The sequence below is a fragment of the Ammospiza caudacuta genome, chromosome 4 (genome assembly GCF_027887145.1).
Source record: "Ammospiza caudacuta isolate bAmmCau1 chromosome 4, bAmmCau1.pri, whole genome shotgun sequence".
Taxonomy (NCBI): Eukaryota; Metazoa; Chordata; class Aves; order Passeriformes; family Passerellidae; genus Ammospiza; species Ammospiza caudacuta.
Genome location: NC_080596.1, coordinates 25,853,214 through 25,867,434, shown reverse-complemented (window position 1 = coordinate 25,867,434; position 14,221 = coordinate 25,853,214). Strand labels below are relative to the sequence as shown.

The following is a 14,221-nucleotide window of genomic DNA, read 5'->3' as shown; positions in this document are numbered from 1 at the left end:
GTACTGCCCCTTGTACCGCCCCTGTTACCGGCCGGCCCCGCCCCCTTCACCTCCTGGCTCCGCCCCTGGCACCGCCCCATGTTCTGTCAGGTCCCGCCCCTGGTCTCGCCCCCTGTGCCCTCAGGCTCCGCCCCCTGCGTCGTCCGGCCCCGCCTCCCGCACCGCTGTCCCGCGGCCACGCGGGGGCGCCGCGCTCGCACCGCGCTCCGTGTCCGCCAGAGGGCGCCCTGCGGGGTCCCGGCACCACACGGCGGCTCCGCGCCCGCACCGGGGAACGGCCGCGATCCCGCACCCGGCAGCGCCCCGTGCCCGCGGCCATCCCGGGCCCGAAACCGATCCCTGGCCCGGTGCCGCTTGGATCCGCCCGACGGGGGAGAGGCGGCATCGCCCGGCACACCCCAGCGGCGCTCTGCTCTCCACCACTAACGCGGTGGCAGCGCCCCGTGGCCCCGCCCCTCGCACCCGTGTCGGCCCCGCCCCCCTGTCCTCCCCGGTCCCGGGGCCGTTGCTCGGCGCCGTGCGAGCCCCGCCCGACGGCTGCTCCCCCCGGGGACCGCTCGGAGCCCGGGGCGCTGAGACGGGGCCGTGACCGTGGCCCGGAGTGCGGGGGCCGAGCGCTGCCTGGGTCTGCCGGGGGTCCCGGGCGGTGCCGCCTCTCCCCCGTCGGCATCGGACCAGGATCGGTATGGGGCGGGAGGAGCCGCTCCGGGCCGGGCGTTGGGACCGAATCTGACACCGCCGCTCCCGCCCCGGAGGAGCGGCGGGGAACCGGGGCGGACAGCGGCAGCCGTTCCCCGGTACAGACGAGGAACCGCGGCCAGGATCGGGCCCGGGGCGGGGGCTCCGACCAGCACCTTGTGCTCGGGGGTCCGCCCGGCCCGTGGGCGCCGCCCCCCAGCTGCCCCGGCCGTGACATGAAAGTTTGATAAGGAAGAGTTAATCCAGGAGAGGAGGCCATTCCATGAGTCGCTAATCATTTATTTTCAGCTTTCACACATAAACCATCAAGAACAGGACGTGGTTATCTCCTGCATCGGCACGATTTGGTCCCGAGCTGCAGCTCACTGTCAGTGCAGATCCCTGGGAGAAAAACCCGGGATCTCCGTAAAAACCAGCTATGTCTTCATCCCAAGGGATGCGGTCTGAGAGGGAACATCCTACCTCAGGGGGAGTGCAGAGTATGTGTGGAGGCTGGGTGGATTTGGGGGTCAGGGGTCTGTCCTGGTTTAGGGCAAATCTGGGAGGGAATCTCCAAAAGGGGGCCTCTCCAGAAAGCAAACCCACACTGCCCCTCCCCCCGGCTGGTTTGGGAAGAATTCCTTGGAGAGAAGTGGAAAGAACCTGTTTATTTAACTGGCACAGCACCCCCCAGCACACAAAATGAACAATACTGGGTGACACCACTCTTTCACCGCTCTGACAGAGATGACAAATTCAGAAAGTCTCTCTCTGGATGGTCGCTCTGTTCTCAGTCCCTCCGGCACTGGGGCAGCTGCTGCAGCCACACGGTGCAAACTCTCGGTGTTCCCAGGTCCCAGTCCAGAGCAGGTTCGAGTGGTTCCAAAGAAGGGAAAATCTGGACTGTTTAGCTAAACTAGCTAATGAGCAGAAGCAAGAGCAAGCAGAAGCAAGAGCGAGAGCAAAGCGAAAGGCAAAAGCAGCACCATGTACTGCCCCATCGTGGTGTCTCGCCAGCCGTGGGGGAGCAGCTGATAAGAAACCCAAACAAAACTTGCACCTTTCAGAGCCATTCTTGAAGGCACAGAACATGATATCCAGCATAAACAGAACACAGGGACGGGGATATGAGCATCATAGCGTCACCCTAGGACAGGGTCTCACTGCAGCAGTTGGATCTCCATCCTTCCCTCTTTGCTTCCCTCTCATCAATTGCCCAGGCAGGACTAGTGAGGATCACTTCAGCTGGATCTTCTCCTCTTCCTCGGCTTCTCTTAGGACCCTAGAGGATGATAAGATGCTGAATTGTCATTTTTCTAGGGACAAAGGGAAAGCTGCACTGTTGGGAGCCCCCACAGAGCTCTACAACACTCCCAGCAAAAGTGTGGGATGGGGCTGCAAAGCAGAGACCCCAACACAGCAGTGGCAGGAATGAAAACTGAGGTGCACCCTGGAGCTGAGCTTCCAAGGATAACAACCTTGGCATTGCCCAGCAGCACCAGCAGGTTTGGGGTGCTGACATCCCAAAAAAAGTGTATCTCCTTCCTGAGGATCAGATAGTATCCTAAGCACACAGGGCTTTCCACTCACGGGGTGCACGGAGTGCTTTTCCTCCTCTTGTCGCCCGTGTTCATCCCAGAATCCCTCACAGATCCCGAGGTTTCAGGGCCACCCATCCCTCTTTGTCCAAGTTAATGATTCAAACTGTCTGGATCTCTGAGGCCCGGGCAGCCAGGCCCCAGGGGGCAGGCCAAGGATGCTGCTTGCCCTCTGGGGTTAATCATTCTCCCAGCTGCTGACCCTGTGTCCATAAAAACCCTGGCATGGGACTCCCGGTGCCGCTTCCCGGCAGGAGGAGGAGAGCCAGCTCCAGCATGAGGGCAGCCCTGGCCCTACTGCCACTCTTGGCTGCTGCACAGGCCTTACACCGAGGTAAGGGAGGTGATCCCGGGGCTCTGCTGGCCCTGGGATGAGGGGCACGGGGATGGGGCCTCAATTCCAGAGGTTTGCAGTGGCCTCCCCTCTCCCAGCCTGCAGCCAAAGCACTGGGCAGGAGCAGAGAGGGAAGTGAAAGGCTGGGAGGATGGGTTGGGATCCAGGATGCCACTGTGGGGTGGTGCTGGAGGAGGTGGGATGGGGAGAGGACAGAGCCACCGGGACTGGCGTTTTCCTTTCTAAAGGAAAAGAGGATTTCCTGACCCCCCCTTGGGGAGCACCATTCCTGTGCAAAATTCACCTCTTGGTAGGATTGATGTTCTGCCATCCTTTGCTGCCTTCTCAGCTCCACAGGGAATCCCCCAGCTGCCAAAACCCACCTAGACTTTACCTCTCCCACATGGCTTTGTACAAGCGAACACAAATGCCACAAGCTGGGACTGGGAGCCGATGTTCCTGGTGGCAAAGAGACACAACTTTTCCATGGCTTCTCCTATTCTGGAAGCCCCTGCCTTCACCCTGTTCTTCCCTTGCCACCAGAGGGATGTGACCCTTAGAGTGATGGCCCAAAGTCCGGGTTTTGGGGAGGTGACCCTGCCCCAGGCTGCAATCCCAGGGAACACTGGGATCAGTGTTTACCCTGCTGCTGCCAAGGTCTGGCCCCACAGAGTCTGGAGGGAATCGATCCTGTTTTTCCAGGGAGGGCAGCACTGCTGGGAATGTTTTCACTCCTGGCTGCCCCGTGGACCTGGCCCCAGATGGTTTCCCAGCCCTTATGGTTTCCAGGCCCTGCCAGAAAATCCAACCCCACGTATTCCATACTCCAAACCTGCCATATAATTTACCTGTAACTCTCCCAGCTCCAGAGAGGGTTTTCTCCCTGCCCCTTTCCCTGGCTGCAGAGCTGGAGCAGCAGCCTGGACACCAGGGGTGCTTCTCCCAGCCTGGCTGTGACAACATCTCCCCAGGGACCACCTGGAAAAAGTGGTGGAAAAATTGGAAAAAGAAGTAATGGAGTGAAAAAAATGAACAAACCCCAAGTGAATAAAGCAGCGTGTTCCGTGGTGACAGAGCATTCCTTGCTCCTTACTCACAATTCCTCCTTCTCCTGCACTTTCAGGGAAAGCTTATGTCCGGGAGAAGGTCTGCCAGGAGTACAAGATCCTGGGCAAGGAGAACTTCAGAACCCTGTAGGTACCTCCTGCTGCTGGTGCCCTCCAAGGAGCCCTGACACCTGAGCCAGGAACAGAAAACAGTAAATAAAAATCATGGAAATGGGCAGATGGATTCAATCCATCAAAAAGGGGAGATGCAATTCAACCCCTGGGCTCTGATTGCTTTTAGCAGGAGAAAATTTGATTCCTTGTTGAATTCCTCACAAAAATCAATTATGCACCTAAGTGATTAAGAATTCTCACAGAGCTGACACACAGTCCCCTGTAAGTGGCAGCCCCCAGCCTGGAAGCTGTTCCAGTTCTTTCCTGGCTGTTTTCCAAGGAATATGCTGTGATTTCTCTCTGCACCACGGCCAGCACTGTTAAACCCATTTGGGCAGAACAGTCCTGGGAGGTGATTTCTGATTGAAGATAAAGGCTCACCTGGCTCTCCCTGTCCTTGCTGCCAGAACCATCATTGACACCAGCCGGAAATATTCCAACGGCACCTTCCAGGAGATCGGCCACCTCGTGCGGGAAATCGTCTCCCTGGCCGAGACCTGCTGCGCCGACGGGGCCGACCCCTCCTGCTACGACGCCGGGGTGAGCCTGACCCAAACCATCCAACAGACCCCAAAAATGGGCGGTGGGCGATGGCGTGGCCATAACCTGCTGTCCCCCTCCCGCAGTCCACGGCGCTGTCGGAGAAGTCCTGCGCGGCCGACTCGCCCTTCCCGGCGCACCCCGGCGCGGCGCGCTGCTGCGGCCAGCAGGGGCTGGAGCGCAAGCTGTGCCTGGCGGCGCTGCGCCACCCGCCCCAGCCCCTGCCCCGCTTCCTGCAGCCCTCCGACAGCGAGCTCTGCCACGCCTTCCGCCTGGAGCCCCGGGAATTCGCCGACAGGTGAGCCAGGCTGCGCCCGGCCGGGTGCTGGCACCGGCCTGTGGCATGGGCTGACAGCCTGAGGGGGTGCCTGGAGGGGGTTCCCATCCCTGGAGCATCTCAACGCCCCCAAACCCCTCTTACACTCCCGATTCCCTGATCCGGAGGTGCTGGATCTCCTTACCCCGTCTCTGCCGCAGGTTTCTCTATGAGTATGCCAGCAGCTACAGCCAGGCTCCCCTGCCTGTGCTCCTGGCCTCCACCACCACCTTCCTCTCCATGGTCTCCACCTGCTGCATCTCCCCCACACCCACTGCCTGCTTCCTGAAGGAGGTGAGACCCCCATCCTCACTGCCCAGGGAGCCAGGCAAGCACTGTGCCAATTCCCACTCCCATCCTCTATTTGTGGCAGAAACGGGAGAGGAAAACCCTCTCCCTACTCACCCTGACGTCAAACCGGATCTGTTCCCGCTTCTCGGCCTATGGCAAGGACAAAGCCACCCTCAGGTACGGGGGGAAATGGGCTCTCTATCCTGGGACAGGGTTCCTCTCTCCTGCTGCAGATCCTGTTGGCAGGCAGCATTTAGGAAAACAAGCTTGAATTCTGCTGTGGATCCCTGCACAGCACAGGCACAGAGCAATCCCTGCGCTCCCCATCCCCTCCCTCCCTTACCCTGCTCCGAGCTGATTCCTGGGAGGGGGATCCAAGCCCCCAGCCCCACTCACCCTGTGCTCCCCAGCTCCCTGACCTCTCTGGCCCAGAAGATTCCCACTGCCTCCTTCGAGGAGCTGCTGCCCCTGGCTGAGGACGCTGCCGAGGTGGCTTGCCAGTGCTGTGACTCCATGGCCGAGGACTGCATGCAGAAGAAGGTAGGGGGGGCTGGAGCCCAGCCCGAAGCAGCTCCAGCAGGAGCTCAGGGGGCTGAGGGCTCCTGCACAGGCCCTGCTCCCTCTCTGCAGCTCTTGGAGCACACGGCCAGAGTCTGCTCGGCGCTGTCGGTGAGGGACGAGCGCTTCGCCGCCTGCTGCCAGGGGAAAAACCTGATGGAAAACCACTTCTGCATCCTGGCCATGCCCCCAGCCCCAGCTACAAGGCTGCCAGAGCTACCAGAGCCCACCAACAAGGAGCTGTGTGCCAAGGAAGGGGCTCTCCACGCCACCAGGTGAGCGGGACCCACGGCAGACAGGGGGCAGTCACGGAATAAAACCATTTATGCTGGAAAAGATCCCTAAAATCACCGAGTCCCACCAGTTCCTGACCCTGTTCCGTGCTTAGGTTATTATGGGGATAACCAGGGGAACATCCTCAATTCCCTCAGGGGAATTGAGTGCCACCAGAGGCAGCACAGAGATGCCAAAAGCGAGCCCCATCCCAGTCCGAGCAGCAGCCACAATGAGAACTCACCTGAGCTCTCCCGTTTCCCGCTCCAGGTTCCTGTTCGAGGTGGCCCGGAGGCATCCCAGCCTCCCCGAGGCCGTCCTCGCCAAGCTCTACGACACCTCCGGGAAACTCCGCGGGGAATGCTGCTCCTCCAAGGACCCCTCTGCCTGCTGGGACAGCAAGGTGAGGGCTGTGGGGGCTCATCCTGTTCCCCCTCATCCCAGTGCCCCCAAATCCCATCCTGGTAACTCCCCACCTCTGCCCCCAGCGCCAGCGGATCGCAGCGGAGCTGTTCCCTTTCCTGACAAAGGCCGACCAGCTCTGCGGGCAGTTCCACAAGCTGCCTTTCCTTGAGTTCAAGAAGAGGTGAGCCTTTCCCTTCCCTCCACAAAAAACCCGCCTGGGTAGCTGGATGCAATCAGAATCCATCCATAATGCTGAGGATGCCGAACCGGGATGCAGCAGGAGCCGCGTGGCTCCGCTTCCCGCTGTAACCGCGCTCCCCATCGCAGGCTGAGGGACAGCCTGGCCCAGTCCGAGCCCAGCTCGGCGCCGCTGGAGCAGCTCCTGGAGCAGCGAGCATCCTTCGCCTCCTCCTGCTGCCTGCCGGACGCTCCGCTGCTCCTCTGCGCTTCCAAGGTAGGCCCGGGCCCCTCCTGCCCCCGCGGGGCCGCAGCCGCTCCGGGGCTGCCCCTCGGCTCTTCCCTCCCTCCCCAGGTCACCTCGGAGCTGGGGGAGCTGTGCCAGGGGGATTCCTGCCTGCTGGGATAGGCTGCCGGCCGCAGGGATCGCTTCTCCAGGGATCGTGCACCGATGGAGCGGCGACGCGAGGCGGAGCTCGGGAACACCGGGAACACCAAAGGGAGCATCGGGGTGCTGGGCTGGAGGACGTCCAGCAGATGGGAGGTGTCACCGAGCCCACAGCTTGTGCTCCTGCAGCCAAAATAAAATCAAAAGTGCCCTGCAGTGCGGCTGGAAAGGCTTTGTGCACCCTCGGGGCTGTGGAGAGGGTGGGAGAGGGGTCCAGATTCGCCTCCGCAGGCAGGAACAGGTCCCAGCCCTGATCCTGGGCAGTAAAGCTCTAAAACACTAAGGAAAACCCGGGAAAAGTCTCATCAAATGCCCCTAAAGACAGCAATCTCTGGGTATTGGAGTATCCAGCTACGTGGAAGCATCGGCACCCAGAGAGGGGCACCCTGGGCACCCCCACCCCCACCTGCCCAGCTGAGCCCTCCCCAGCACAGGGGGGCGGATTTTGGGGGTGCTGCAGGCAAAGAAGCCCCGGGTTGGGATGCAGGAGGATGGCAAAGCCAGCCCAGGAAAGCAGGAAAATCCCCCGAGGGCAGATGTGGCAGGTTTGTGTGCAGCAAAGGGAAGGACAAGGGGACACCTGGTGTGCAGAGATGAGCCAGAGCGATAAACCAGAGCCAAACCCAGGAAGAACTCCCTGTTCAAGGCAGCTTGTCCCTTTTCTGGGGAGCACTGGCAGTCCCTGGATCACTGCTCGGTTGCCCTGGAATGTGAGAAACAAGATGGATTTGGCAGGCACCATCCCTGTCCATCTCCTGCCAGGGCCCCTCTTATCGTGGGATACAGACCTGGGCAGAAAGGAGAAACTGGTTTTAGTTTGGTTTTGGCTTTTACTTTTTCCCCAAGGATCCCTCTGGCCTGGGACAGTGCCTGCTGATGCCAAGGCACTGGATCCACCCACCACCCTCATGTCACAGCCCTTGGCATCTGTTTTCCAAAATATTAATTGCTAATTATTTCTAATTCTTTCCAATTAATAAGTTGGGTTTCACCTTGTTCTGAAAGTGGGTGACCCAGACCTCACTCCTGTGCTCAGGTTTGCATCCTTCACATTCCAGATGTGCAGGGTAAGGGCTGGCAATTCCAGTGACCCTGTGGGATTCCAAGGAAAACTGGGGGAATGCCATGAAGCCAGCCAAGGATATCTCTGCCAGGTGACACCATCACTGCTTATGGGGGGAAAAGCCACCCAAAAATACTCAGCTGCTGTTCAAAACAACACAAATAATAATCCTCCTACCAAAACCACCAGATTCCTTGGAAAGTTCAGGCTGCTCCTGCCTGATGCCAGCCAGCAATCCCTGGAATCCCCAGGGATTCCATCCAGTCCTTGCCAGCCTGGGCATAAACCAGTTGGCTTTCCCACTCTGTGTTCTAGCTGGGATTTATATTTGGGGTTTTTATAGCAATTTTCTTTCCCAGCTCTCATTCCTCCTGCCCTTAGCCCGGTGACACAAGGTGGATTCACCTCCTGCCTTTTCATCCCACCACCTCCCTAACCCATTCCCAAAAATGTAAAGGAAGTAGCAAAGTTCCTGACTTGGTTGTGTGGTTTTTTTTTTTTTTTTTTTTTTTTTTTTAATTCCCAGCCTTAGTGCTCAGCACAACACTTCCTGTCCAGTCTGTCTGTTCTCCAGGAACTCATCAGGTTAAGGCAGGAATTCGGTGGCAATGCAGGAATTCCAGGGTGGCATCCAGGGAAGCATCACTTCACTACAACCAGGGAATGTGGGGCTGCCATGGGAAAAGCCCAGTGAGGATTACCTAAAGCACTGAATAAAACAGCTCCAACATTCACCTGACCAGTGCTCCATGAAGCCTTATAAACAAACCTGAAAGTGTTTTATCCACCTCTGAGACCTGCAGGGCTGCTGACTTCCCAGAGCCTGCTTTTCCCAGCCCTTTTGGGCCTGCAGCAGCGCAGCCATCAGCTCCAACCCCCCAAAAAACAAACAGGAAAAAGTCTCATACCTCCTTTTCATTTTATTGGTCTCTCAGACTGTACAGCACATTCCCAAAGCAGAAGCAAGCAGTTTTCCTCTTGGCTTGGCTCCCCCCAGGCAGGCCCAGCAAAGCCCGGGGATAAAGAGCCTTTTACAGGAGGGGGAGAGATGAGCTCACACCAGCGCCTCCGGCAGCTGCGGGGAATTGAGGATCCACCTCCCCACCCTGGACCCTGCTGAAGCAGGTGCCCAAAACGATGTCCCCTGGCGCCTCGGGGCCGTGCTCCTTGCCTGGGCACGGGGATGAGCCCTCCACAGCCCCGTGGCATCGCCTGGGCACCAACACCTCCCAGGGACTGGCGCCGCCGGGGTAGTCACCGGGCCCCGCTTGGAGCGGGAGCCGCTCCCGTGCCGGGAATTGGGAGCTGCCGGGGCCCCGCTGCTCCACTGCGTCCCCACCTCCGGCGGTACCGCCTGGGTGGCGCCAGGGACACCCGGCCCCATCCCGGGATGCCGATGGGGTCCCCCCGCAGAGGGTCGGTGCCCAAACCCACAGCCGGGGACACGGGCACCCCAGCGGGCACGCCGCGGTTGTGGCGCCCTCGCGTGGCCATTGCGGGCACTGCAGGCGGGCCACCCCCGCCCCAGCTCAGTGTCGCCGTCTGGCGGCCGCGGTGCGGCAGCGCAGTCCCCGGTGCCTGCTCGGGCGGGGTCCGGACCGCGGCTCCGGGCCCCGCAGCCCGCAGCGCGGGGCTACGGGAGCCAACGGCCCCGACTCACCCAGTTCTGCCCCGGTTCTCACCTGTTTTCCACCGGTTTTGCCCGGTTTCCCTCACCCGCTCCTTCCCCTCTCCCGCCGGCTGTCGGGAACCGGGAGGGCGCCCGGGGACGCTGAGCAATGGGAGCAGCTCCAGCACAGCCTCCAGGCCGCCCAGAACGGGACCCGAACCCGGCAGAGCCCCTTGGACCGGGAGCAGGACCGGGACCGGGATCGGGGCGGAGGCGCCGCGGTTGTGTCGCCCTCGCGTGGCCACTGTGGGCACTGCAGGCGGGCCGCCCCCGCCTCAGCTCAGTGTCGCCGTCTGGAGGCCGCGGTGCGGCAGCGCAGCCCCCGCGCCCCAAGGACTTCGGCGACACCACTGGGGACAACTTTCCGTCACCCCTTTATTCAAGCCGCCGCACGCTTTAGCCCTCGCCCATGCAGCCAGCCGCTGCTGCCGTCCGGGACCCGCCCGCAGGTACCGGGAGCTCCTGCGGAGAGAGCGGAGCCTGTCGGTCTCGGCATCCACCCCAATGAGCGGCTCCGGTCGCACCGGCTCGGTCGCCCCCCCCGCTCCCCTGCACCTTCACGCTATGCCCGTTTCCCGCACATCTTCACTTCTGGAAGGTCCATCCTTGTTTAGCGTTTCCATCTCTTCTGCCTTCCTCTTCCTACGCTGCCTCCGACAGTGGCTTGACAGGAGGAGGAAAATCATAAAAACCAACCAAACAAACAAAAAAGAGGCAGAAGGGGACATGGCAGTGATGCTCCTCCCTCTCCCTCGGCTTTTACCCTGCAGAAGATCCCCAGGGCATCACACCTGCTTTCCAGCCCCAAAGGAATGTCTCAGGCACCTCCCAGCACCTGCAGGACCATGTCCCACCAGGCTGGGACAGCTCCAGTTCAGCCTGCCCGAAGCCAGGCGAGCCGGGCAGGATTTACTCCTCCTTCCCTTTCCCTTTCCCTTCCCGCCCCGTTCCCCCACATACTGGCTGCAGAGGCAGATGCCAACAACGAGGATGATGAGGGCGGCGATGGCGACGATCAGGGAGATGATGACGATCTGGCCCTGGTCCCCTCGCAGGTAGAACAGATCCACCCTCTCGCAGCGAGCCCCGGTGTAGCCTCGTTCGCACCTGCCCGTGCACAGGGGAGGCACAGGGCGGTCCCAAGAGCTGCCGCGCTGCCCATGCCCCCCTCACGCCGCTTTCCCGGGGGAACGGGCGCATCATCCCGCTCCGTGTCGCCGTGTCCCCACCGCGGGTGACTTACACACAAGCGGGGGCCTGCTCGGCCACGAGGAAGCGGCACCTGCCCTTGACACAGTAGTGCTGGTACTCCTCCGGGCACCGCGAGAAGTGGCCCTGCCGCCGCGGCTGCGTGCCGTTCCCTGCGGTGACAAGGACGGAGAGCGGCCCCAGAGGGGTGACAGCTCTGCCCAGAGGCAGCAGCGCCCCTGAGCCGCCGCATCCCCGCAGCAGCTCCGAGCCCGCCCGGCCGCAGCCAGCGGGGGTGGCACGGGTGTCCTTGGCACGGCGATGCCACACGGCCACGCTAGACACAACATCTGCTCATCCGCCATCCTGGTCCTCCCTCCCGCTCCCTTCCACGGCCTCGGGCTGCCCCCGGCACGCCCTTACCTGTGCATGCCTTGGCTGTGCCGCAGCTGAGCCCCTCCGTGCCGTGACCGGCCGTGACGTTGGTATCGGCCCCCACGCAGCTGAAGAGCGCCAAGCCTGGAGGGCAGCGGAGGCAGCTCAGAGGGGGACCCGCAGCACCCCCAGAGGCACAGGGGGGGCGCTGGCAGCGGGCTCTGCAGCTGGGCCCGCGGCCCCCCTGCGCTGGCGGCATCAGCTTTTCCCCAGGGACGGGAGAAGGGAGGGCCGCTCCCGCCCGCTGCCTCCACCCAGCAACGCCCGGCACGGAGCTCTGCGAGCCAGCCCGGTGGGTCCTGGACCACACAGCCCGGCCAGCTGCTGCTCTGCCCGGGGAGGATGCAGGGAGGGATCCCCAGGGAGATCAGGGCTCATGGAATCACTGATGGATTTGGGCCGGAAGGGGCTGTAAAGTTCATCCAACCCTGCTGCCACGGGCAGAGACACCTTCCACTAGCCCAGGCTGCTCCAAGCCCTGTCCAACCTGCCCTTGGACACTTCCAGGGATGGAGCAGCCACAGCTTCCCTGGGCAACCTGTGCCAGGGCTCCGCACCCTCCCAGGGAAGAATTCCTTCCCAGTATCTAATCTAACCCTGCCCTTTGTCAGTGTGGAGCCCTTCCCCTTTGTCCTGTCGCTCCGTGCCCTTGTCACGAGTCCCTCTGCAGCTCCCTTGGCTCCCCTTTAGGCGCCGCGAGGTGCCCCGAGGTCTGCCCGGAGCCCCGCACAGCCTGGGAAAGCGGAACGGGGGGGAACAGGAGCACCGCGCTCTCTCCGTGGCCCCGCGGGTGAAACCGAGCCGGGCGCGTCGGAGCGGCGGTAACCGGATCGCTGGCATACCAGCCTGACTCAGCACGGCCCCGCTCCCGCCCGGCCCTCCCCGGGGATTCACCGGCCGAGGCGGCGCCCAGGGAGCGGGGACAGGTCCTGCCTGACGGGCAGGGCCCGGGAGGCTCCCGCGGAGGTGGCTCCGAGGCGGGGCTGCGCCATCCCGCGTGGGGGCACTTGGAGGCTTCCCAGGGAGCGGAGAGTTCGCGCAGCCCGATCCTGGCAGCCTGGTGTCCCGCTCCCTGTGTCCTCATCCGGCACCTTGGCAACAGCGGCGGGAGCTGCCCCGAGGCTCCAGGTCCCCCCCGTCCCGCAGCGGGGACATTCCCGGCGCACACGTCCCTCCCGGCTATATATAGCCAGCACCGCCTGCCCCGAGAGAGCCCGGCGGGGAAAGGGAGCCCACCGCCCCACCCAGAGGGTGGGAGCTGCCTGCCCAGAGCCAGGGATGAGCCATGGGGCGGCTGCAGCCCGGGATGCAGCTGTGGGCGGCGTGGGCACAGCCGGGACAGGCAGGGAGGGAGGCTGACTTCACTCGCGGTGACCGAGTTCACAGCTCGGCATGGAAAGATCCCCACCAAGCCGAGCTCCCCACCCTTATTGCATCCAGATGCGGAGTGCCAGAACTGGCTGGCAGCCCCTCGGCAGTGCCAGCCCCGGGGAGGGGCTGTGCCCACCCACGGCCGCACACGGCACCCTCAGCTCCCCGATGCTCCGGCTGCGCTATCTCGGGCTGCAGCCTCTCCCGAGCAGGCAGAGATAACCCAGGGAAGCATCCCAAGCGCTGGATTGTTTTGCTGTTACCACCCCTACGCTCTCCCCGGAAAGCCCAGAGCGCAGGGGAGAAGCCAGCCAGGACGGGCCGTGCTCCGAGGGGACACAGCGGCCCCAAACCAGGTCGGCCACCCTCGGCTTCCTCCTGCCAGCACAGGTTCGGCAGGTTTGGCCAAGCGCTGTCACCAGCCCTGCCAAAGGGCCAAACCCAAGCTGCTCCCTGCGGAGAGAAAGGCTCCCCGAAATCCCAGTGCCAGGCAGGATTCCCTGCCAGGGAGGGTCTCAGCTCCCCAGCCTGGCTGTGGTTATTTCCTGGCAGCCATCAGCATACACCTGTCTGCAGCTGCCTGCTTCCCCAAAACTTAGGAACTAACCCGGGAATTAATGCTCACACACTTGTGGAAGAGGTACTGCCCCCCTGCCCCGCATCCCACATTCCCAGCGCTGCCAAGGATGGCCGAGGGCACTCGGGCACCCGTCAGCAGCGTCCCTTCAACAACAGGTAGCAAAAGCATCCCGCTCCTGCTCCAGGATCCAGCCAGGACATCCTGGCCCCCACGCTGGCCCCGAGGGATTCAGGGATTCAGAGGCATTAAGGGAGCACTGGATTGGAACGGTGGGGAGATCCAGGATGGGACCTGGGGGCACAGGGGTAGGCCAGGGACAGGACTGGGCATAGAGGAATGGCTGGCATGGATGGGATTGTCCAGGGGGGCACAGGGAGCCACTGGAATGGGACGGGGCCAGCGCCAGGATGGGGTGTGAGAGGCGGGAACACAAGGGTGCAGCAGCAAGGAACCCGGGGAGCAGCAGGATGGGATGGGATGGGATAGGGGAGCACCGGGACAGGCGGGGGAGCACCGGGATGGCACCGGGAGGCAGGTGCAGGATCGTCAGTGCGGGAGCGGGAAGCGGCGGCACCACAGAGAGGGACAGTGCCGGGACAGGGGGTGACACCGGGCTGGGACAGCGGAGGTGACACCGGGCAGGGACGCGGAGCGCCGTGCAGGGGCGGGAAGCACGGGGCCGGGACGGGCAGGAGCAGCCTGCCAGCCGCTGGGTATCCCGGGGCGGGCAGGTGGCGGGGCAGGGGGACGCCGGTGCTTACCGGAGGCGAGGGCCAGGCAGAGCAGCAGGGTACCGGGGCCGCCGCCCGGGGCCGGGGCCGCCGCCGCCTCCATGCGCGCCGCCGCCGCCCGCCCGGTGCCCGGTGCCCGGCAGCTGCGGCGGGGCGGGACGGGGGCGGCCGCTCGGGCACCGCCCTCCTCCTCCTCCTCCTCCTCCTCCTCCTCCTCCAGCTGCGCGGCTCCCAGCTCCCTCTGCCGGAGCCATCCCTCGGCCGTGCCGGTGTCCCCTCCCCGGTGTCCCCTCCCGGGTGTCGCACCCACGCGTGTCCCACCTCGTCCTGCCAGGAGACGCCTCGC

At 63.0% G+C, this 14,221-nt stretch overlaps 2 protein-coding genes and 1 long non-coding RNA gene across 3 annotated transcripts; 1 reads left to right on the top strand and 2 right to left on the bottom strand.

The window, feature by feature from the left end:
• Nucleotides 1-1,233: 1,233 nt before the first annotated feature.
• LOC131557036 (uncharacterized) lies at nt 1,234-4,377 on the bottom strand. The gene is made up of 4 exons (XR_009274676.1): nt 4,212-4,377; nt 3,708-3,847; nt 3,459-3,588; nt 1,234-1,960 (listed from the first exon to the last, which is right to left on the bottom strand). It is a non-coding gene; the product is annotated as an uncharacterized LOC131557036 (long non-coding RNA).
• On the top strand, nt 2,502-6,994 carry GC (GC vitamin D binding protein). Its single transcript, XM_058804031.1, has 12 exons — nt 2,502-2,610; nt 3,734-3,803; nt 4,238-4,370; nt 4,457-4,668; nt 4,848-4,980; nt 5,060-5,154; nt 5,388-5,517; nt 5,608-5,810; nt 6,079-6,211; nt 6,297-6,394; nt 6,541-6,667; nt 6,746-6,994. The coding sequence occupies exons 1-12, from the start codon at nt 2,502-2,504 to the stop codon at nt 6,797-6,799; spliced, it is 1,497 nt and encodes a 498-aa protein (XP_058660014.1). The 3' UTR covers nt 6,800-6,994.
• A 1,729-nt stretch (nt 6,995-8,723) lies between these two features.
• On the bottom strand, nt 8,724-14,006 carry BTC (betacellulin). The gene is made up of 6 exons (XM_058804143.1): nt 13,906-14,006; nt 11,182-11,277; nt 10,814-10,931; nt 10,531-10,677; nt 10,126-10,233; nt 8,724-10,032 (listed from the first exon to the last, which is right to left on the bottom strand). The coding sequence occupies exons 1-5, from the start codon at nt 13,976-13,978 to the stop codon at nt 10,128-10,130; spliced, it is 540 nt and encodes a 179-aa protein (XP_058660126.1). The 5' UTR covers nt 13,979-14,006; the 3' UTR covers nt 8,724-10,032; nt 10,126-10,127.
• Between the last annotated feature and the right edge of the window lie 215 nt (nt 14,007-14,221).